Source organism: Anopheles gambiae, chromosome 3, assembly GCF_943734735.2.
Source record: "Anopheles gambiae chromosome 3, idAnoGambNW_F1_1, whole genome shotgun sequence".
NCBI lineage: Eukaryota > Metazoa > Arthropoda > Insecta > Diptera > Culicidae > Anopheles > Anopheles gambiae.
In genome coordinates this window covers 63,525,174-63,547,092 of record NC_064602.1, presented here as the reverse complement: position 1 = coordinate 63,547,092, position 21,919 = coordinate 63,525,174, and the positions used below count along the sequence as shown (strand labels likewise).

At 39.1% G+C, this 21,919-nt stretch overlaps 2 protein-coding genes and 6 non-coding genes across 16 annotated transcripts in view; 2 read left to right on the top strand and 6 right to left on the bottom strand.

Moving 5' to 3' along the window:
- The window catches only part of LOC1275257 (Krueppel-like factor luna), a 136,820-nt gene extending 122,150 nt beyond the window's left edge, over window positions 1-14,670 (top strand). The window contains exons 5-7 of the mRNA XM_314495.4: window positions 11,560-11,671; window positions 12,232-13,658; window positions 13,827-14,670. Of these exons, the coding sequence (XP_314495.4) occupies window positions 11,560-11,671; window positions 12,232-13,658; window positions 13,827-13,999 (1,712 nt within the window). The 3' untranslated portion in view covers window positions 14,000-14,670. The remainder of the gene's footprint in view (window positions 1-11,559; window positions 11,672-12,231; window positions 13,659-13,826) is intronic.
- Window positions 1,507-1,578, bottom strand: Trnad-guc (transfer RNA aspartic acid (anticodon GUC)). Its single transcript has one exon. It is a non-coding gene; the product is annotated as a tRNA-Asp (tRNA).
- Trnad-guc (transfer RNA aspartic acid (anticodon GUC)) lies at window positions 2,416-2,487 on the bottom strand. Its single transcript has one exon. It is a non-coding gene; the product is annotated as a tRNA-Asp (tRNA).
- Window positions 3,351-3,422, bottom strand: Trnad-guc (transfer RNA aspartic acid (anticodon GUC)). The gene has a single exon. It is a non-coding gene; the product is annotated as a tRNA-Asp (tRNA).
- Trnad-guc (transfer RNA aspartic acid (anticodon GUC)) lies at window positions 4,955-5,026 on the bottom strand. The gene has a single exon. It is a non-coding gene; the product is annotated as a tRNA-Asp (tRNA).
- Trnad-guc (transfer RNA aspartic acid (anticodon GUC)) lies at window positions 5,821-5,892 on the bottom strand. The gene has a single exon. It is a non-coding gene; the product is annotated as a tRNA-Asp (tRNA).
- Trnag-gcc (transfer RNA glycine (anticodon GCC)) lies at window positions 13,711-13,781 on the top strand. The gene has a single exon. It is a non-coding gene; the product is annotated as a tRNA-Gly (tRNA).
- A 703-nt stretch (window positions 14,671-15,373) lies between the features above and the next one.
- LOC1275256 (kinesin-like protein unc-104) overlaps window positions 15,374-21,919 on the bottom strand; it is a 46,974-nt gene continuing 40,428 nt past the window's right edge. For all 9 annotated transcript variants that reach the window (XM_061653122.1, XM_061653116.1, XM_061653123.1 and 6 more), the window contains one exon: window positions 15,374-21,895. In XM_061653122.1, coding sequence (XP_061509106.1) covers window positions 21,748-21,895 — 148 coding nt within the window. In that variant the 3' untranslated portion in view covers window positions 15,374-21,747. The remainder of the gene's footprint in view (window positions 21,896-21,919) is intronic.

The window sequence follows — 21,919 nt, the reverse complement described above, 5'->3', positions numbered from 1 at the left end:
GCGTGCCAATCGAATGCCGCACCTGCGCTCGGGCCGGACAAGCGTTCCGGGTACGCTAGATCTTAACCATCTCACGAAGTACGCAGAAGCCTTAACGCTCTGCTGCTAGATTGGTACCAGTAGGGTACTGCAGCATGTTCCGCGCGCTGCAGAGTGGCATATCTGACTCAGGAAATAGTTCTCCACAGTGCGATGTGATGCGATGATCCATTTGAAAATCTCAGCTACCGGAGAGAGTGAGGAAAGCGTTGAAGAGGATCTGGTCTCGCAAGCCGGACGAGTGGGTCGGAGATTGTCGAAAGATATGGCCTATGTTGATTGGCGATGTGTAGAATTTCTTCAATTATCTCGGCAACGGTCATTCGTTAGCAAGTTGGGGAGAGTTTCTCTGTTTCGTTGTTGAGCTGCGCTTGCTTCTTCGCTTGTCCAGACCAACCAGCTAGGAGCAATTTTATGGTGGGTTAAGTGCTAGCCTATTGGCAGGAATTACATTTCCGGATCTTAGCGCACTCACTGGTTTGCTGAAACAATCCGGTTAGATCGTATCCTGGTCGATCCGTTTCGCATCTATGCAACCGGCACACAATTGCTTTGGACCCCTTGAGAGCATGATGCTGTTTACTGCACACGGACATACCTTTATAGGTTGGAGATCGTGAGGATCTTTAAGCTCTACTTTTGTTCAAAATCAACCCCCCCTCCCTCCCTTCCGTATCTGATGTTGTAGGAAGGAATATCAACCATGATGGCGAATTTTGGTCTAAAGTAAAGGCCTCCGACAGTGACTACTCTTGCTCGCTACAAACAAAAAACGCAAAGCTGACAATTTACGCAATAATGCGTGCACGGAAACAAATTTATGAATCCGCCCGCGAATCGTGCTGTAGGAAGCGCGACCAAGCGAGATCGTATTATGGTTGTATCGAAATCACAGCCAACGGTAGCAACAACTAACCGTAGTTAGGAAACTCTCCTTTTGGCAAAAGAAAAGAAACAAACAAACATTCAATGAAAAAAGACCTACACAACAAAGTCAACTCTCTCATTCTGCAGCACTTGGAAGTGAATAAACCCTCGCATGATCACTTCTCCTCTACCTCATTCTGCACGAAGCACCTGGTTGATCAGACGATCGGATCAATCGAGCTTGATGATCTCGCACAAGAACAATTTTATTACCGCTCATGTGCAGCGACATGACTCGTGGTATGTGTAGCCTAAGTAGGCGCATAAACTTGTATGTTGCTCTGTTACACCAACGTCATTAGGCAGGTTGATGATCCATTTTTCTTCCTTTATAGCACACTTAAGCTACCAGCCACTGCTAGTATTCGTAGTAAATCTCGTGAGTGGTAGTTATAATATATTTGGCAAAGGTACAGTCGGAAATGCCCTCTGCCGCAAGCGGAATTATAATTGAGTTAGTCTATCGTATAGTGTAACACGCTTTCTCGTGGTTTTAAAAACTGGTTTGAAACTGTGTAAGTCAACAAAAAAACTTTCTTCCTCCCCGACGGGGAATCGAACCCCGGTCTCCCGCGTGACAGGCGGGGATACTGACCACTATACTATCGAGGACGTTGATTAAGCTATTTCTAATTTAATTGCGGCTGCGCAGCATCCTAAATTGAATTTCAAGCACAGTTATTATTAGAAAGTATAGACCATAGTATACAGTAAGTATATAAGTAAAACATGTACACGATAGAATTATGTAACCCTATAAAAGTTGCCTCAGTTTTATACTGTTTCTATTTCTTTTAATTCTCACACCAAATTGATAAGACTTGCAGGTCCTACTTCTCTATGATTAGCTTTGAATTTAATGAGAAGAAATGTGTTTTTTACAATTCGTTCAAAGAATTATGATCCTTACTTCATGGCCTAATGCATACGAATTTGCGTTGAATAAGCGAATTTGAATTAGTAACATTTTAACATTTTTTTACTAATGCACACTTGTAAGTAGTTTAATTACGAAAGTAAATTTATTTATTGATTTTTTTTTGTTCGTTGCTTTTTTAAAGGTTTTATTAATCTTTTTTCAATTATGCGTGGAAAATGATCAAAATAGGAAAGTGGTAAGGAATCCTTGCATTGAATAGAAATAAATCGATCGGAATTAATCTCAAATCGCCAATTCACGTTATTGTTATAAACAAGCTGAAAAACACTTTGCGGTCTTTATTTTCTAGTTTAATGTAACTGTAAATACTTATGATAGTATCTATTTTAGTTATATTTCCTGTATTGTGATATTCAGCTTATATTTTTACACATCATTAATTCTTTTCTTTACTTTTTCATTCCCATGTTTATTTATTTTACTTGTTCATAAACTTAGCATTAACGTTACGTTACAAATGGAGCTTGAATATAACAAATTAATTGTACGATTAATTATAAAAATCTCTCCTCCCCGACGGGGAATCGAACCCCGGTCTCCCGCGTGACAGGCGGGGATACTGACCACTATACTATCGAGGACGTTGAACAATTGAAATGTAAATACACCAGTGGTGAGCAGCATGTTTGATAATAAATAATTATACAAATAATGACACAGTCAAAATTATTTGCGGAGCCCTGGATTTCAATAATCAATATCCACTGAACTAAAATCTCTGTTATGATCTCAATCATCTTACTGTTATCGAGCATTTCGGAAAGAAATGAAAATGACAGCTTGATTTGTTTTACTTAGATTTTCCGTAGATATTATTAACAGTAATATCAACAACATTTGTAGCATAACGCGTTTTGTTTTTCGATTGCCTTAGATACTTTATAATACAGGTTGTTCCTTAGATACGCCATTAATGCGGACAGCGGAGAAACCGTATTTTTAATCTCTTTGTAAATAGAATTTCATGACATTCAGCCAAAATTACCAGTTTAGCATATAAATCGTAATTTGATATGATTCTTAATGATTTTATTGTGTTATTGATTGATTTAAAATTCAAAACAGTAAATTATATTGACAATTTGACACTTCATATTTAGTTTTAATTTATCTGGCGCTCAATCGTTCTACAACGATCTACAACGATACGTTGCTTTTAGATTTGCACGATCCCCACATCTACAGTATGATAAGAAACAAAAATAGTTTCATATTTTTATTCAACGCATACAACATTTATAGAACCGGGTTGTTTTGATTTGATTAGGCTTTACAAGTGTTAGATATATAACGATGTTGTTAGAAGAAATAAACTACCAACCACCGCCAAAATTTTGAGTAAACTTATATTTATTTTATAGTATACTTCTTTCAGAATAATCACTTACGTCATCTCATCCGAAAGACCACAATAATTCCCACTCATTTAAAAATAACTATCTCTCTCCCCGACGGGGAATCGAACCCCGGTCTCCCGCGTGACAGGCGGGGATACTGACCACTATACTATCGAGGAAGTTGATTATTTACTTAAATTTACAGCACGAGTCAGAAATTTACTCGCTAGTAAATATTTTCTAGCAACTAAATAGTAACCTCAAAATAATTGCAGGGCCATATCTATTAACAGTCAAGATTATTACAACTTACGTGGCTATGACCGTGGCTAATGTATAGTAAAGGGACAAATTTACGAAAAATGAATGTAATGGATTTAATTGTTTTATTTAAAATTTCGGTTGATATGAGAGACTGCAGCCATTTTTTTGTTCTACATTAAAATTCTTGGTATGGCGTAAATTATTATGGTACTACGCAAACATAAAAATTACGTTTTTCAACAACTCTTTGATGTGTATAGCAACATTGATTTACGGCAGCAGCATGTGGAGCGCTCCCATGTCATATTTTTTCAATAGTTCAATAGTGCAACAAGTAATAAATGAACATATAATTATTTTGATTTGAAACATCGTATTATCTTACATCGTTTTCTGGAGAGTCGAATACTTGATCAAATTTGTATAATATGAGTGAGAATCTGGTCATAATAGAATTACACTAAACTGGTTTAAAACTATTTTTTCTATTAGTAGAAACTAAAAAATGCATTAAAAAGGGTGCTCAAAAGTAAAAATAGACAAAACTTTTCTATTGATTATTTCAAATACTTATTTGAAGAAAAAAATATAGGTAAAGTCAGAGATGCAACCAACACCAACTATAGTACAAGAGCAAATAAAAAAGAAATAAAAGAAAATAATGGAATTTTGAAATATTATGTCCATCAAAAAGGTTTTTTAACAATGAAATAAACCATAAAAGATAAAATAAATAAATATTATAATAACTTCATAATATAAACAACGTAATAAGTATCTTTAACGTTTATTAATAAAATACCCTTGCATAATTTAAAAATGATTTAAAATTATATTGTTATTGTGTTGTACTATATAATTTTTTATTTAACGCATTAATAATTTTGACTGTTTAAATAAATCTGTTTTAACTATAATCCTATTTTGGATGATTTTAACTATAATCCTGCATGGAGTTTGATCAGGCTCATTAATAAACAGGTTGTTGCCGAGATACGTGTAAGTCGAATTGCACGATTTCCAGCCAATTTTTGCAATAATTATCGTGTAAGTTTGCCTGAAGCGGTAGTTTTTGACAACTGAGTTAATTATTTGATACAATTTTGACCAAAGATTAATATTTTGAATTTTTTAATTTGTTTTAATAAATTTTGCAATTATATAGGAATAGGATAATTTTGCATATAACAATTAATATGTCAAATCAATCAAATTTGCTCAAAGAACTGTCAAATTAAAGAAAACCGCGTATCTCAGAATAAGCAAATATGAGGAACCGCGTATCCCGGCGGCTACCTGAATACTAAACAAAACTACCGCAAGTTGTAACATTCTACTGCCAGATACTACTAATTCTTGATTCAGCAAACAAGCAAACAATTGAAATATAAAATATAGTTTAATATTATCTGAAAAACACTGCAAATTCTAAAAAAAAAGAACTATTCTCCCAGACGGGGAATCGAACCCCGGTCTCCCGCGTGACAGGCGGGGATACTGACCACTATACTATCGAGGAAGTTATTTACAAACTATACAAATAAATTCGGGGAGAGCAGAATGTTAATAAGTGTATATATTCTATTATTTTACTCAGACCTAGTAACAATTGGATACTATTGTGTTCATCAACTCTTTTAAATTTCTGAGCTTTAAAATAATAAATCTATGCTTACAATTATGTTCACATGATTTCTCCCTGAGAAGTTTATGACATTGTTACATTTATGTCTGTGCTTTTCTTTGGCTATCAAAATTGTAATTCATATATTTAATTATGTTAAAAACTGACTGGTAAATTTTAATCAACTCTACGGAAGAAAAAAAAATAGTTAAATTTTAGGTTTATGGTATGATTTGTGTCAATTAGATTATTTTTAGCATTTAAACATGGCTTTACCACGTTAAAAATTATAAAAACTATTTTAAACAATAGTTTACGTGTCAAATTACTTAATATTTTAGATTATTATTTTCATAAGAATTGGAAGGAACTCATTGATTGAAGTTATAGAGCAGTTCATAAAATACGCTACAACAAAACTTAATTACATTTCAGGCACTAATATGACGTCCCGAACATTCATTCCTCGGAGTCAACTATAGAACGGACTACTACTATTACTTATACTTAGGAATACTACTACTACTTTATATTGCTAAGATATTTTAAGTTACCTACCTTTTAAAACTCAATCATTTGGAAGCTAATCTCACATATTTTCCTTCCACTCATTACTATCTCTCTGACCTTTTTTATTAGTTACTACAATAGTGCTGTTATTTCCCAAATAAATAAAAAGGTTAATTTCCCTCCCCGACGGGGAATCGAACCCCGGTCTCCCGCGTGACAGGCGGGGATACTGACCACTATACTATCGAGGAATTGATAGAAGCATTAGAAATACATTTGTAGTGCCGAGGGGAGTATGTATTGGATTGAATGTAATTTAGGTGTCCTTGAGTCTTCATGCCTTTCCAACAAACAAAATAATATAGGATACTGATCAACTAACACAGTGTACAAAATAAACTGAACAAAATAAATTTAACAGATAAGCTAAAGGAACGAGAAAACATAATATCTTATAGCACCCAGACGACGATTTGCATCCGTCTGATAGGCGAAGACATTTACTAATAATCAATGCTATCTGGAAGAAAATATGAGCAACATCGAACGATGTACGCAAAAGTCTACCTAAAAGATATTTTTTATTTACTTAACATCTTTCAAAGTGCATTCGAAATTGGCAATATTTATTCCAATTACTGCTTCTTCATTTGCATAATTACACCATCGTTTACCATCCATTTTGCATTCACAGTAAAAAAAATCCAACGAAAGCAAAAGTCTAAAGGTATTGGTACCGAAACGAAGGACCATATTTTTGGAGCTCACCATAACCATCTGCTGCAGTTCAATTACACTTTGCTCCTCTCGATTGCTGATTTGCAAGTGCAGGCGCACATCCCGTTTAAGTGCATTCTGAGGATCACAAGAAGTACGATCCGAAAGTTGAGCGAGCATCTACCCCATTTGGAAAATCTCCCCCACCTATCATCATTTCATTTGCCGATCATCAGTGGATCGTTAATTTTAAAATCGATCGTTAAGAGAGTGCCCACAAACCATGGCACATCAACACTTAAACGTTTACATAAATATGCTACACCATCACAATTACAATCTTATCCTTTCGAAATTATTTCACTCCGATATGCGCCATTTCCCGCTCGGTTGGCCGATTTCTTGTGCCCGGTCGAAACAACTGTCAAAAACCTTGCGGAAAACGAAAACATAAAACCAAACCTGACAGAAGCAATCCCCAAGATATGAGCCTGCCATCAGTGTGTGACCTCTCGAACCGTAAGGAGTACGCACCGGCGAAGTGCTGATCGCCGAATTTTATTTTATGATCTTCTGGCTGGATAGAGGAGGCAGGATAAGCAGGGCCGTGCCTGATGTGCGCACGATTCGATCGAAGGAGTTATGGCCACGCGCGGGAGAATGTAAAGCCGTAATGCGCGGAGTCGCCATCTCTCCCTTTCTGTCTCTCTCTCTCTCATCTAAAGTGCCCATCACCGATAAGCTTTTCGGTCAAATCACCTTCTTCATGTGCATTCTGGCGCGGATTTTGTGGATCTTCGATGAGTAGCAGCAATGGGTAGCCTTTTGCTCGTTGTTGGTTTTTATTATTTCCCACATCTTGCTTGAAGGAGGTCAGCGTGTGGCGGCACCACATTCGATGATCGGCGGATCGTCGTCACAGTGAATGCGCGGCAATATTCTGAAAACACCGACTTTCGACGAGTGAAGCAATCCCGAAAGCACTCCAATTTTTATTTCTCTTTAATATTATGACTTTGCCCACGTAATCTATTTGCGGCGATTGTGTTGAATTAATGCTAACGTATAAAGATAATACGCTTTAATGTTGTGGGCACTGTAACGTGATTTAAGCTGACTTTATCGTACATGCCAATGATATTGCAATTATTAGTGCACAATTTAATCATCAGAAGCGATCATTTTGGACGAATTCACCTTTAATTCAGGGTACTAAAATAGCCACTATGGTAATAGTACGTACAAACGTTAACAACGCACTGTTCTTCATTTGCTCAATCTTTATATGGTAGCAACAGCTGTCGGTCGCTAATGCTTTGAAAGGGAAGAAAGAGAACTCTCACGCACATTCATTGGTTTCTGAGATCGCACGGCAATAAAAACAATCGCGGGGTGCTAAAATGATGAACATCGGTCGAAAACGCCATTCCTGCAGCCGACCTACATCAGGTCAGAAAGTTCGCTTTTAATAGCGATCGAAACCATAGCGATGTAGACTTTTCAACCGATTATCGTATCGATAAAACTCAGCATCCCTATGTTGAGAGAACAACCATATCTTGAGATCGAACAGTATTTCATTTCGCAATTTTGAAACAAAAATGTAGATCACCGATGTCGACCATGTGGAAGCTAAATATTCGTAACAATGTCAACAATTTATTAAAAAGCTCTAGATCAGAGATGTCAAACTTGTGACCCATGCGATATTTCGGAGTGGCCCGCGACCGTTTGTCAGACCATCTTTATAAAATCTTAATGATGTTTTTTTCCTACCTTCTCTCTATGCGTGTATATACAAAAAAAGGAAAAAAAAACACCAAACACTGGTCCAATCTGTAAGCAAAAGACTTCGAAAAATTAACAATATCATTCAAACAATGAGAATAAAAAACGCAAGCTCGGGCATTTTTTTGCACATTGTTTTGGTACAGTATTAGGTCGAACCCTTCTTTAGGCATGGTTGCAACTTAAAACATTTTACTTCTACAAATAGTTTAGAAATTTAGAATTTCACAAACGATTTCAAGCTATACTGTCAAACAAAGATGAAGTCTGGACTGGACTTCACGAACCGACCTGTAGTAATGTATGGACCATGGACAGCATCAAAAACAAGAATTCACTGTTTCTAACGTTGCTGCTGACAAACAATACCAGCTCAAAAATATTGATAATCAAAATGACTCCAATAACAACAGAATATGTACTATTCTGCCATGGATAAACCAACCTAGTTGATCCTAGCACGTTGGCGGAGGCGAAGGCTGGCAGGATACGATGGCTGGGTCTTCTTATGAGAATGCCAGACTCATGCACCACCATTAAGGTGCTCGACAGCGATCCCCAGTTCGGCATGTGGCCCAGAGGAGCACAGCGAACTCGATGGCTGTATCAGGTGAGGCGAGACCTGTCGGAGATGTTCTACATGGGTAAAAAGATGCAGCCAGGGATCGAGCATCCTGGAGAATGGTTGTTGACCGGGCCATACCACGTCGACGTACTTTATCGTGAGCAGACCAACAAAAGAAAAAGAGAGAGAGAGAGTTCTTTGGGGAAACGTTTCTTAAATTTAATAAATTTTATTTTACTTTAAAAATTTCACTGTTGTGTTGTAACTGTTCCAAATAAAAGGAAATGCTAACGATCCTCAAACCACGTATAAAAAGTAGGTTGCGACCCGCAATCATATTTTCAGTAGCATATTGACCCGCGTATTCATATGAGCTTCACATTGCTGCTCTAGATTGTATAAATAGTCAAGGAATACCTATAAACGGCATATATACTTCATGCACTTTTTTAAATATTTTGGATATTTTGCTACGTTAGGCATTTCATGAGTAAATAGACTTTTATACAGCTCTCATTCATATAGTACCGGTATTCACTTACGCCTCTGAGACATGGACAATGTCCAAATCTGACGAAACCCTATTAGTCGTGTTCGAGAGGAAGATGCTCAGAAGGATACTTGGCCCCGTATGTGTGAAAGGACAATGGAGGAGCCGTTATAATGACGAGCTATACAAGATGTACGGCGACCTCACTGTCGTGCAGCGTATCAAGCTCGCCAGGCTCCGGTGGGCTGGCCATGTTGTACGTCCACAAGGACAGAGGAGGTGTGGTAAGCCCCAATGGAGGTGGCCAGATAGCGTGGAGGCGTCCGTCATTAAAGCCGGGATAACACTTCTTAGGCAGGCCAAGACCGTCAAAGCAGTTGTAGTGCCGGATAAGCAAGCATAGTTTTGATGTAAATCTTAAATAAATTACATCACGCTCGTAATTTATTCATCCATGGTAGAACCAGTGAGCCTCATTGAACTATTCGGAACGCATCTAAGCCGCATCAGCCGCACATTAATCTTCGCCTTTTACACATCATCTAACTGTGTCGCGTATCTCAAAGAGCTTCCAGGAATCCGTCGTTTGACATCAATTCAATGACATCAAGTATCATTGGAGGAAATACCTGTTTACTCAGTATCGTAATTGTATTTTTTCCGAGAAGTTATTAGTAATTGATTTACTGTTTCAAAATGAATGCGTAAGTTACACGGTTTGGCGATTCATCATAAAACTCAGGCTTTCTTTCCCGTTTCCTTGTGAATTAATCTCATGACTGCGGTTCATTATCGCAATATTTCAAAACGATCGATCTGTTGGTAAAACCCATGTAAGATTCACGATCTGCAAAAAAAAATGGTTTTTCATCCACCTTAAAGTGAAGTCTTACAAAAGGTTCTTATATAACTATATTTGTATTTTTTCTTAATATTATTTGGAGTCCTGGTTTAATTTTCAGTATTCAGTTCAGCTGTTTAGAAATGTATGATCTACATATTGAGCGTTATTCTCTACAAGTAAACGTTATTTAACCATTTGATGATGTGTACTTCTGAATCTTTTTATTTCATTATTTTAAAAGGTTCCTTGAGGCATTATAAACAGCTATTCTTCGCAATGACTTCATTGCAGAAAAGATACATGGCACTTCTTCGCTGATTTCTTTTGATCTTCTACATCAGTGATTTTATTGTCGTGCTACTATTAAAACACGAACTGTAATTACATCTGTGATGTCATTTCCGTAACCTCTTTGGACTTACATGGAATTGACTATAAGAACTTGTAACACATATGGAAGCTTTCCGCCGGATTGTCTTCTTATAGCGAGACTGTCCTTTATTCGATGTTGTATATGAAATTGATCTTGATATTTTCATTTGACATGAACTCTAGCTTGATTTTATCGACCTATCCTATGTATTCCTATGTGCACAATGACGAAGTAGAACGTATTAAATCTCCCAATTCATTCACTTCATGCATAATTCTACTTCATTTAAATAGTAAATTCTGCACCAACTACAACACTCTTTTCCATCCAAATCTGTCACTAGACGGTCATTCTTATTGCAATTGCATAAACACAATCGGTGGCCAACATGAAGCCCTCGACGTTGCACGGTGTTTAACGGCTGCATTGATCGTCTCTACATCCCAGCAAAGCACTATTTTATCCCACACCAGCTTAAAGGCACCGATTACTCCTCTGTTTCGCTACATAAAGTCCATGGTGTGAATGTTTTGCGGTCAAAGATCGCCTTTACGAATCTTCAGCTACCCACGGTACTCCCTCTCTCCTGGTATTGGAGTTCAGAGTAGTGGTGAAGCCTATGACTAATAAAATCTGCATTCTGCGCTGCAGAAAACTCGCGTGAATTGCTCCACAAACGTCAGATATGGTGTTTGCCCTTCATCGCTTGCGCCCGTCCGGATGCGAACGAAGTGGACGCGAATCGAATCGTGCAAAATGTAAAACCGTTGGTCAATTGCCACTAACGGAGACTTAAATGGACGGATTTGCCTGTTCCGTCCCCTCAGGAAAGCTTCCCATCAGACGATCGCGCGATCGTGTGCCCTTCTCGTGGGGGTGGTGTTAGCCGTAATGATTCATTACCGCGTGCGGATCTGTCCGCGCGCTCTCTGTTGCTTCACGAGTGCCGCGATAAAACACGGATGCGGTGGTAATTTGAGGCACTTGAAGAATAACGAACATTCTAAACATTGCAATGCAAATGTCACAACTTTTAACAGCAAAACACCGTTTACTTCTCTTACAGCAAATGTCGCTCAACTGCATGTTTCCATTGTTCTGCCGATGCTAACCGTTCTTTACCGCTTTTTTTCAATTACAGATCTTAAGTCAACGTCGGTCCGAATGCGAAGCGGGGGACTCCTGAAACGGCCACCACCACCACTCATCACAGCACCACACCTGCTAGCGTTAAGGCACAAAACGAAAGATCTGTAAGTAGACGGTTGCCGAGCGCAACGTTTTTAATTTCATATTTAAAATTCAATTGATCTATGTGTCTTCAACAAAAAAAGAGAAAAAAAACCTTCCATACCACACAAACAACAGTTCAAAAAGCGGTACAATCAAATTTGAGCTTATGCCTTTCCTCCAAATAATAATAGCACTCCGTATGTTGCTACTGTTGATCGTACGTTGGCTGTGTGTGTCACACTATGGGAATCCATTCACTTCCACTCAAGTTAAGTTGTCGCTACGGTCGGCCCCCATCCAAGAAGGCCACACAACTTTTCCCGTAGGTGGAAAGTAATGTACCATAATCGCTTAAATTATCGGCCATAGCCTTCAGCTAAGACTAAGGGTTAAGTGTGAAACAAGGCCGTGAACAGGTCGCAGATAGCAGCGTTTGACACGTACCACCACGCACTACATAAAGTCGAATGTGACTTTCTTTCCCGTGCTATAAACAAAAATCGGCGCACAACTGTATCAAGCTGTAAGGACGCTTTTGATCACACCGAGATTAACGTATAGTGTGTTCTCTTCATTCTAGATTTTACTCACTTCACAACAACAACAACAACAACAACAACAACAATGAGGAAACTGAAAACGAAAGCACGGACAGTAGTGAGTCGACGGCAACGGCCAAGATTGCAGCTGCGGCCGCTGCTGCAGCCGCCGCAACAATTGCCGCAGCAGCGGCCGCCTCGCAAGCACCTCCCTCCGCCTTCTCGCCAACGCACGCACACCATCTCCTGTCGACGCTGTGCGGCACCGGTAGTTCCATCGTACCAGGCCAATCGGAAACGCCTGGCAACAACGGTAGCGCCGCCGACGGTGCCACAGCAGCAGCCGCAGCAGCAGCACTCATCCTAGCCGAGAATAACAATAGCCTTAGTGTGAATAACAACAACTATCCTAGTGAAAGCGAACTTGAAACGAAACCGAGTACCTTCCGGGGCGAGTCGACGACCTATCCTACTATCTACAACAACTACTGTGTTCAGCAGCGGGGCAGCCCAACGCAACGTACGAGTTCGGAAAGTCAGAGGAAAAAATCTCCATCCACGGGACTGGGTAGCAGTGGTACTGGTGGTGGTGGTGGAACACATCCGATACAACACCCACATCATCATCCTCACCATCATCTCTTTCCGCCACAATTCCTGCAAGCCTTCTCGGTGCATCAACTTCAGCAGCAGGAAGAACAGCTGCTGAGCCACCATCGAGCACAGTCGCCACTTTCGCTAATGTTCGATCAACAACTACAGGAGCAGCTGCACCAGCTCTCTGCAGCATCCGTCGTACATCCGCCGTCCGTGGCCAAACTGTTGCCCGGTATACCAGCACCGCTGGCGGCATCGATTGCATCCATCGCGTCTAGCTTACCGAAAAACCATCCGCTTAGCGAGACTGCCACTGTTGCATTTCAGCGGTTGCTTCAGCAACAACAACAGCACCAGCAATCGGCCACTGTGGCTGCATCATCGCAGTTAGGTTCGGGGCTATTATCATCCCGCTCTCGCAACAGCACAAAACCCACCGACCGCAGTAGCAGTCCGGATCGTTACATCGGCAAGCTAACGGACCTTCGGCAGCGAACCGCTTCCAACAGTAGTTCCAATGGAGGTGCCGCCGCCAGTGGCGAACAAGCGGCCACGCCATCATCCAAACGGCACGCGGACGATGGGAATGGACATAGCAGCAGTAGTAGCAGCAGCAGTAATAACAACACTCCTCGCCATCATCTTCATCTTGCATCAGCCTCACCGGGACTGCTGGGTCTGGGCAGTGAGCTTCGCCATCATCATCATCATCATCATCACAATCATCACCATCACCATCAATCGTCCTCCTCGCTATCCTCGTTGAAAGGATTGACGAAGAATCGGAAGATCCACCGCTGTGATGCAACTGGTTGTGATAAGGTGTACACGAAGAGCTCTCATCTGAAGGCACACAAACGAACACACACTGGTAAGTGAGCGCAAACGATACCGTAGGCATTTGAGTGCCCTTACTTCACGTAGCATCGGTGGTTCAGTGGTAGAATGCTCGCCTGCCACGCGGGCGGCCCGGGTTCGATTCCCGGCCGATGCATGGGTTCTTTTTTTCTCATTTGTTCATGTTTTTTGTCCTTCCTAGGTGAAAAACCATACATCTGCACATGGGAAGGCTGTGTTTGGAGATTTGCCCGATCGGACGAGCTCACCCGCCACTACCGGAAGCACACCGGATTGAAACCCTTCCGCTGTAAGCTCTGCACACGTTCCTTTAGCCGTTCGGATCATTTGTCGCTTCACATGAAACGACACTAAAAATGTGTTACTATTTCGATGATTTCGCCCCGCCCATCCCACCCCTACACCAGAGTGTCTATCATCCATTTGATCTAAGAAGCGTTGTGTCCGCCCTAGTCCCCCCAAACATTGCACCACGCTGTGAAGCAAAGGACGGATAAGGGGGACACTATCGATGAATCTCAATAATTGTGTACTACGGTTAAGTTATTGATAGGGTGCTTATATTTCAGTTTATCTTTACTTTTCTAGCTTGATGTATCCTTCGTTCCAGATTTTCGATTGGCAAATTACAAAAAAAAATGCTTGACAGCCTCTCTAATCAGTTTTTAAGCCTTATGAGGTTTTTTAGTTCGACATTTTTGATTTTCTTACGCGTTACGCATTTTTTGTATATTTTTACAACACTTTTCACAATTCCATGTTAGAGAAACAGAAATCTTTTAACTATCAACAATCTATTTCTGTGCTTTCTTATCTTTAAGATTTTGTAGCCTCTTTGTGCAAACTTTTGCTTGCCAGCCTACATCAATAATGATAACCGAACATTCCTAAGCGTTAGTGGAAGTAACGAAACGTAGTAGAATATACAGTGACGGGGAAGAGGGTGAGAGTGAGAGTAAGAGAGAGAGATAGAGAGAGAGAGAGAGAGAGAGAGAGAGAGAGAGAGAGAGAGAGAGGGGGGAGAATGAACTAGAAGAAGAAGAAGGAAACAAAATGCTCATGCTTTTTCAACGATTGTCAGTAGCAAAACCATTCCAAAATGGAGCCAGTTTTATTTTACAACAATTATACATGTTTTAGAATAATTTCGATTAAGTTGTTAGTGAACTACAGTTTCATACAAAACAAGATGTTGAGTAGCGCAATTGTACTATAAGTGAATAATCCCGTAACCACCACATCCATGACATTTGACGTTAAATGCCAGTAGAATACTCGTTGAATACGATTCATTTCCTACAGTATAATACTCCCACAAACAGGTAACATACCGCAGTGACCACTACCGTTTAGACCAGCTGTAAGCAATGTGGAATAGATGGAACAATAAGGTAACAATAACATAGAAAAAGAAAAGAAGAAGGAGAAGGAGAAGAAAATAAGGCAATAGTAGAAGAAGAAGAAAATAAATCAATAGTAGTAGTAGAAGAAGAAAAAGAAAGTAGTGATGAAACAGAAAGCAACAAAAAAAACTACATCAACAATGCGAACCAAACGTGTCGCGTAACGTAAAGTGCAATGACGGAAAATCCCAAAATAGTGTTCTAAGAAAGGAGATGTTTATTAATACATCCATTTTATTTTTATAATACCGTACCTTAGATTTGTTAATCGTGTTAGCCTTTTTTTGTTTGTTTTAATTGTCTAGAAAAGTTTTTATTTTAACTCTTTTCTGTTTTTTTTTATTATTCTGTTAACGTTCTGCTCGTGTTTTCTTGAAGTTGATTGTTAAAGTGAATAGAGCTCGCAGTAGAGTAGAGATTCGTTATCAATTCCTTACCCATAGTAGGCTCTGAATAGTGAATGGTGTTGATGGATTTGCGCACGAATCAAAGATTCGGAACCGCGCATCGTGGGGTTTGTTTGCGTATTCTGAAGGAATGAGGGCGCAGTGTGTTATCACGTTTTTATTTTAAAGGAATTCTTATTAGAAATTTGGTTTGGTGATTTGTTTCTTAAAAGATTTAAAACCAAGAAATATTATGGAAATTCTTTTTGTATTTTTTGTAGCATAAAATTACATACAAAACAGGAAACGCTCTATGAAGTTGTAGCACAACAGGAACAACAAAAAAAGCTCCGTATAATTCTTCGCCTTCATTGGCTTCTCATGCAATGAGACGATCATCTCGACCAGAAAGTACCGTGCGCCAGTAATTAATTGTTGTTTTATTTTGTCAGTTAATAATAACAACTTTCTTGTCCTGTTTGTTCGTCCTGTTGCACATCTTTGGAAACACACACGTGCTAGAGGCCGCCCTCGTTACGCCATTACTCCCTTTAACGTTTTGTCATTTTCTCTTAACTGTTCTTATTGTTGGTGCGATTGCCTCGAAATGGAAGCATAAATAAATTAATAAATAAACCGAATAGTAACATTTTAGTACGAGCAATTTAGTTGTTGGCGTGTACAATCGCAATCGTTTGTACGACGCCAAATTCCCGATTGAACGAACAAAACCGAGTGGACAGCATAGCAAAGCCAGTATTGTTTAATGTTTTACCTAATGGATAAGTGTACTATTGATATCGGAGTAGTGTTAAGAGCGCAATCGTCCAATTCAAACATGGCAACAAAATATTCGTATTCGAAGAAGTTACTTTGAAATAGATAAACAACAGAACAGAAAACAAGATCGCCGAAAAATAGGAAAACATTGTATTCTTCTATCACATAGTTCTCTTTGAGGATGTTTTGTTCGATAAAAAAACTTCTGTAGCAAATACAAACGCGAGATTTTCCTGTTATGTTTCTAGTGAGTATTTTGTTGAAACAATAAATGCTACATAAACGTACGAAAGCGATACGAAAACAAGCCAAGTAGAAAGTAAAAACAAAAGAAACAAATTGTTGAAGAATTTTATTATTATCATCACGTCCGAAAACATACCAATTTCGAATAACTTGTTGATTTTTAAAAACATATTCTAACTTACAATCGCAATAAAGGGAAAACTATCAGAACATGTGAACATGTTTAAAAAGAAATCTGCATATTGCATACATTTAGGCGCAACTCTAACCTTACATGTCGTATAACAATCCGTATAACAGATTGATGGTTTCGTTAAATTTCGGTTCAATAAAATGCAGCACATGTTGAATCTTATTTTTTATTACATTTTTATCATATTTTTATTGTGTTTTTCCACATTTTTCTTTATTTTCTTTCAAAGCATGTTTGGTTTGTATTGTTGAATATGTGTGAATGGTTGTTGTTGTTATTGTTTGCATTTGCTTTTCTTGTCTGTTTGAATCAATCAATCAATCCATCAATTGCTGACCAGTTTTGTAGGCTTTATATGTTAGTGTTTTCATTACCTGTGTTTCTTTTTCTACATCCTTTCCCTCCGTTGCTACTGCAGTCGTTCTTCGATCAGTTATTGTATATACTGCAACATTTTGCACATTTTCTTTCCTTTCACTATTATGATTCTACGACCCTATGACACTTTCAACGTCTTTCGGCATGCCACGGTTACATGTTGTCGAGGGTTGCACTTATTGGCGATGTCTTTAAGACTTTGTCTGTTTCGACTACTTTCCTATTCGCTCAAACCCTTAGCTTGACCTCTCGTCTCTAAAAAGCCAACGATGCTTCAATCAATCAGCTTTTGAATACTTAGATTTCTTCGCACATTTAAATAATACTTGCACAGGCAACTCAACCAACTCCATCAAGCAGCAGCGTACTTACAGTTACGATCAGATCACTGTGATTACTTCAGACCAGACACGTGCATATTGCTCACTTCCAGGAGCGAACTTGCTGTTAGTCAAATTCTGCACATGCTTTTGCAGAGATCGACAAGACATTCACGGACCATAACCAAACCACAGGTCATTCTGTTTTATCTCTGTTCCAAATATATATATTTATCTGTATAGGTATAATTGTTTATGTATATAAATATTTATGGATTTGCTTTTTTTGTATATTTCATATAGTTGAAGGAGATAATACGATTTGGTTTTGTTCAATAGGTTCGATATTTTATCTTTTCCCAATCGTTCAATTCATTTGTGGTTTCTTCTCCTACACAAACGTTCACAAATCGCTTTCCCTCCTTTGGTTGTGTTTTGTTGCTTACCACTTATCTTCCATATTGTTTTGTTCCAGCGTTCTTTCTTTCATTCCTGGCTACACATCCATTTACTATTTGTGTCCTTTTGTTGCATTTTCCATTTCTTTTATTAGACCTTCTCAACATGCTGCTCAATAGCTTCTTGCACGACATGATGCAACACTTACTTGCATGCACAGGCAAGTGTTTCTTTGTTCTTGTTGTTATATTTTACTCTTCCTTGTTTTTATTTCATCCAATGCTGTGATTATAGAGTTCAGAATACATATATTGTTTTATGCACGATCGTATGTGGCGGATTCGCTGCGGGGGAACAACAATAAATTAAACTGTGTTTACTCTCCATTTTTTTCTTTTCTTAATTTGTTTCTGTTTCGGGTGCCATCGGACCCCTCCCCCCCTCCTCCCCTCACCCAAGATCAACGTAAAACGGCGTGTGGAAACGTAAGCAAGTTTTCTCTTTACTAGGCATTTTGGCTAAATACATGTATTATTTTATGTAAATATATACGTATAGAGAGAGAGAGAGTACACGGGAAGGAAGAAGAATGGAGCGGTGTATGCGGTGTCTGTCTGTTTGTGTGTCTGTTTGTGTGTGTGCTGCTAGGGATAGAGTAACGCTACTGTGTTACTTTGGGATTGATCTTTTTTCTTTTTTTTCTTTTCTTTTCTTGCTCGTTTTGGGTATGGTTTGGTTTTGTTTCTCAAGTAATTCTCAGTTGTTTTTGTTTGTCTGTTTTATTTATCCACTATATCCTATACAATTATTTTTTTTATGTATCGGTGTTATTTGGTTTGCGGTAAGCAGAATGGATCTGAAACGGTTACATTTATTCATTTATTTTTGTTCTATTTTGTTTTTACGTTTACACACACACGGTTGTACCAGGTTGTGTCCTTTTTTGTTATAGCAACAATACATTGGTTTTTTGAAATTTTGCACAAATATTTTAAAACATCGCTTCGTCTATTTTAACTTTCTAGTTGTTTCTAGAAAGAAGCTTTTCAGAGAAAGAGAATGAAAAATATACACAAAGTGAGAAATTAAGCATATATTTAAGAAAAGAATGGGTTGTTTCAATGCTTTGCATAATAAAAGTGACATTATACCATCACTTAATGCAAGCATATCTAAACCGTGCGAAAAGAAAGCGATAAAGAAAATGAAACCAATTGGCTGTCTAAATTCTTCCTGCCTGAAAGATTTTCCTAAACCGAATGCATGACAAACATTGCCGTATCGTACTTAACTTTTTTCATCCTGTACCTTCCTTCCATCCTTGTCCTTACCCTTTTTTGGTTTGCCTACACATCTTTATCTTTGGTATCCGTTGGTTGCACTGTGATGCTCAAAATCAGCCTAAATCCTGTGCACCTTCCTCGTCTGTGTCTGTGAGATGAAATAGATGATCGATAAAGGGTGGTCTTGGCGTGCGGACAGTACGATACACCGGACACACCGGCTCCACATGCTCCATCGACCGATACCAAATATGTACACAGTAGTATGGTTTTGAGGAATCTTATACGCCGCCAACCCAAGCAATAGGATGCAAAATCGAACAACACAGCTTTGATCCTGATAAAAGCTCCATTCTTTTGGAAAATATATTGAAAGGAAGCTAAGGCCATTCAAGCGTACAACTTAAAACGCTTCAATATTCTTCCATCCCTTCTCGCCGTCGTAGTTTGTGTGTGTGTGTGTGCTGTCACTATTTACATACTTCTGTACAATGTTCCTGTTTTGTTGATGTGATTATTACAGGATAGTACTCTTCACACTTTTGTATTTACGTGAGGAAGTTCTTACCCCCACCCCATCAACACACAGATGCAGAGGCGGAAAAGAAAGCAAAAACACTAACCACACTTGCGTACAATAGCTTCAAGCCACCAGCTGCAACAGTCTTCAGTGCATGTACCTTGTCCATTTTTCTGCACACGTTTTCGAAGCGTTTTGAGTGGCGTGTATTCGATTCCTTACTTTGCAATTCTGCTCAGTAGTCTTTTGCCAGCCGCTGCCTTGCCCAATAGATTCCCCGCAAAAGCAAAATAAAATATTAAATATATCGTAATAGTCCGATCGTAACAATTCATTCAGTTGTCAATGCACTAATACTTTACGTTCCACGTTCGGGTGTAGGTATGTATGGGAGTGTGTTTTCTTGTTCTGTTCATTTTGCAAACTTGTTTGAGCTGAGCTGATCTTTTTCCTGTGTTTTTTTTTTGTTATCTTTATACTACTGGTAGTTCCGTAGGTATGTTTTGTTGAATAATATTGTGTAGAATTTTATTCCCTTCGCATGCTTGCGCCGTGTATTGTTGCGGTTGCTGCCTGACTTTTTTGTCTTGTAAATAGTAGTTCGTTTTGTATGTTTTATTTCCTCCTTCCCGTCTTGCCAACGCTTGTTTACGCGAAGAGAGATGTACACGACACGATTATCTTTTACAGAGATTCAAACATTGTGGCTGGCATAGAGATTCTGATCCGGTCACAACAAGAGCATAGCCAACGCAGTAGTCTCACGCCGCTATACTCTGTGTGTGAGTGTTATCAGAATGTGTTTGCTAGTAGTGTTGATCCTTTTGCTTCGTCAATACACTTATATCAATTTGTTCTGCTTGCGGTATTTGTTTCTAGACAATGCTTAACTTTGCCACTTTAACCACTATCTTGTTTATGCGTTTTTCGTACCGCTTCGTACTCGTCCTTGTAAGCTGTTCCATGTGTGTTTTTTGTTTATTCGCACTTGTTTTTGCACTAAACATTAACTATTCTATTGATTAATATCTTTCCCATGTTTTCTTTTAGGATTCGCCCAACGGAAAGTATTATGTAGGTGTCCTCTGCCTTGCACATCGCTCCCACTATCATATTTCGATTGCTCTTGGCCCACACACACACACATGCCGTTTCCTTCTCGCCATCATCATCTCAAGCCAAACTGGCAAAGAAAGAAAGCACCAACAACAGTGTCACAAAAGTGTTGCAAAAAGCACAGTAAATCAGATATCTAAATGTAGCAACAATTCGTACCACAACGCTACGCAAGCACGACAGCCAAGTGGTCGGTTCTTGCGGTTTCGCTAGGGCAATGCGTTAGGTTACAGCTTCGCTGCTCCTCCCCATTGCCCGTTCTATCTTTCTAGTTTGTAAGCCTTATTGCAGTCTCTCTAGAGAAAATTCTGTAGAATAAAAAAAAAATCGGCAAACAGCACCAGACCCTGCCTGAGTGCGATCTAACCATAAACCCCCTCCGTATCGTTCGTGATACACATACCGATCACATGTGAAACGATAAATAAACTTTGCTCCAAAACAGGCAACTGAACACGCGGATAAAATGATCCTCTAGCTTTATGTGGGATAAAAATAGTTTTCCTTTTCTTTTGTATATATACAAAACATGCTATCTTACATGTAGCGTTAAGCAGTATCCTTTTTCGATAAAGTAAAATTACGCCGGCTCTTAAAAGAACCGTTCACAAATTAAACTATCAACTAATGAGAAGTGCTAAAGTAAACTATAATCAACTAACCTGCCACGCACTCCAAAACATCATCATCATCTGACGTACACTCATGCCGTTCTCGCTTCTTCTAACTAACTTCACATGTTCTTGACACATACCGTGACATAGTTTGTCTGGCTGCGTGTTTTCTTCTTCCTTATTTGTGATGTTGAATTTCTTAACTCGAAACCGAAACCTACCAACACAACTAAGTGGAGAGAGGGAAGGAGGGAGGAGGAGTTAACGACAACGAGTACTACTAATTATTTTGGTTTGATTTTGGTTTTCTTGGTGGTGGCGATTGCATCACGTCAAACTTGGATCATCCTTTCTAGGAATAATGGTGGTCATGGTTTATGGTCGCTCTACATTCTGCGACAGTATAGGAGTAGCCGTTGCGCAGTAGTTTAGTATACTAGAACGGACTCCATCGTTATTGTATCTCATTTGCCTCCAGAACTGCTGCCACCTCCGTTGCCCTGGGCGGCCGCTACAGCCAGTGCGGACGCTCCCGTCGTCGCCTGTTGCTGATCGCCTGCACCACTTCCAGTGCTGCTTATGCTGGAAATGTTTTTCCTGGCCAATCGAGACCTGTATGCGATATGGTACGTCATT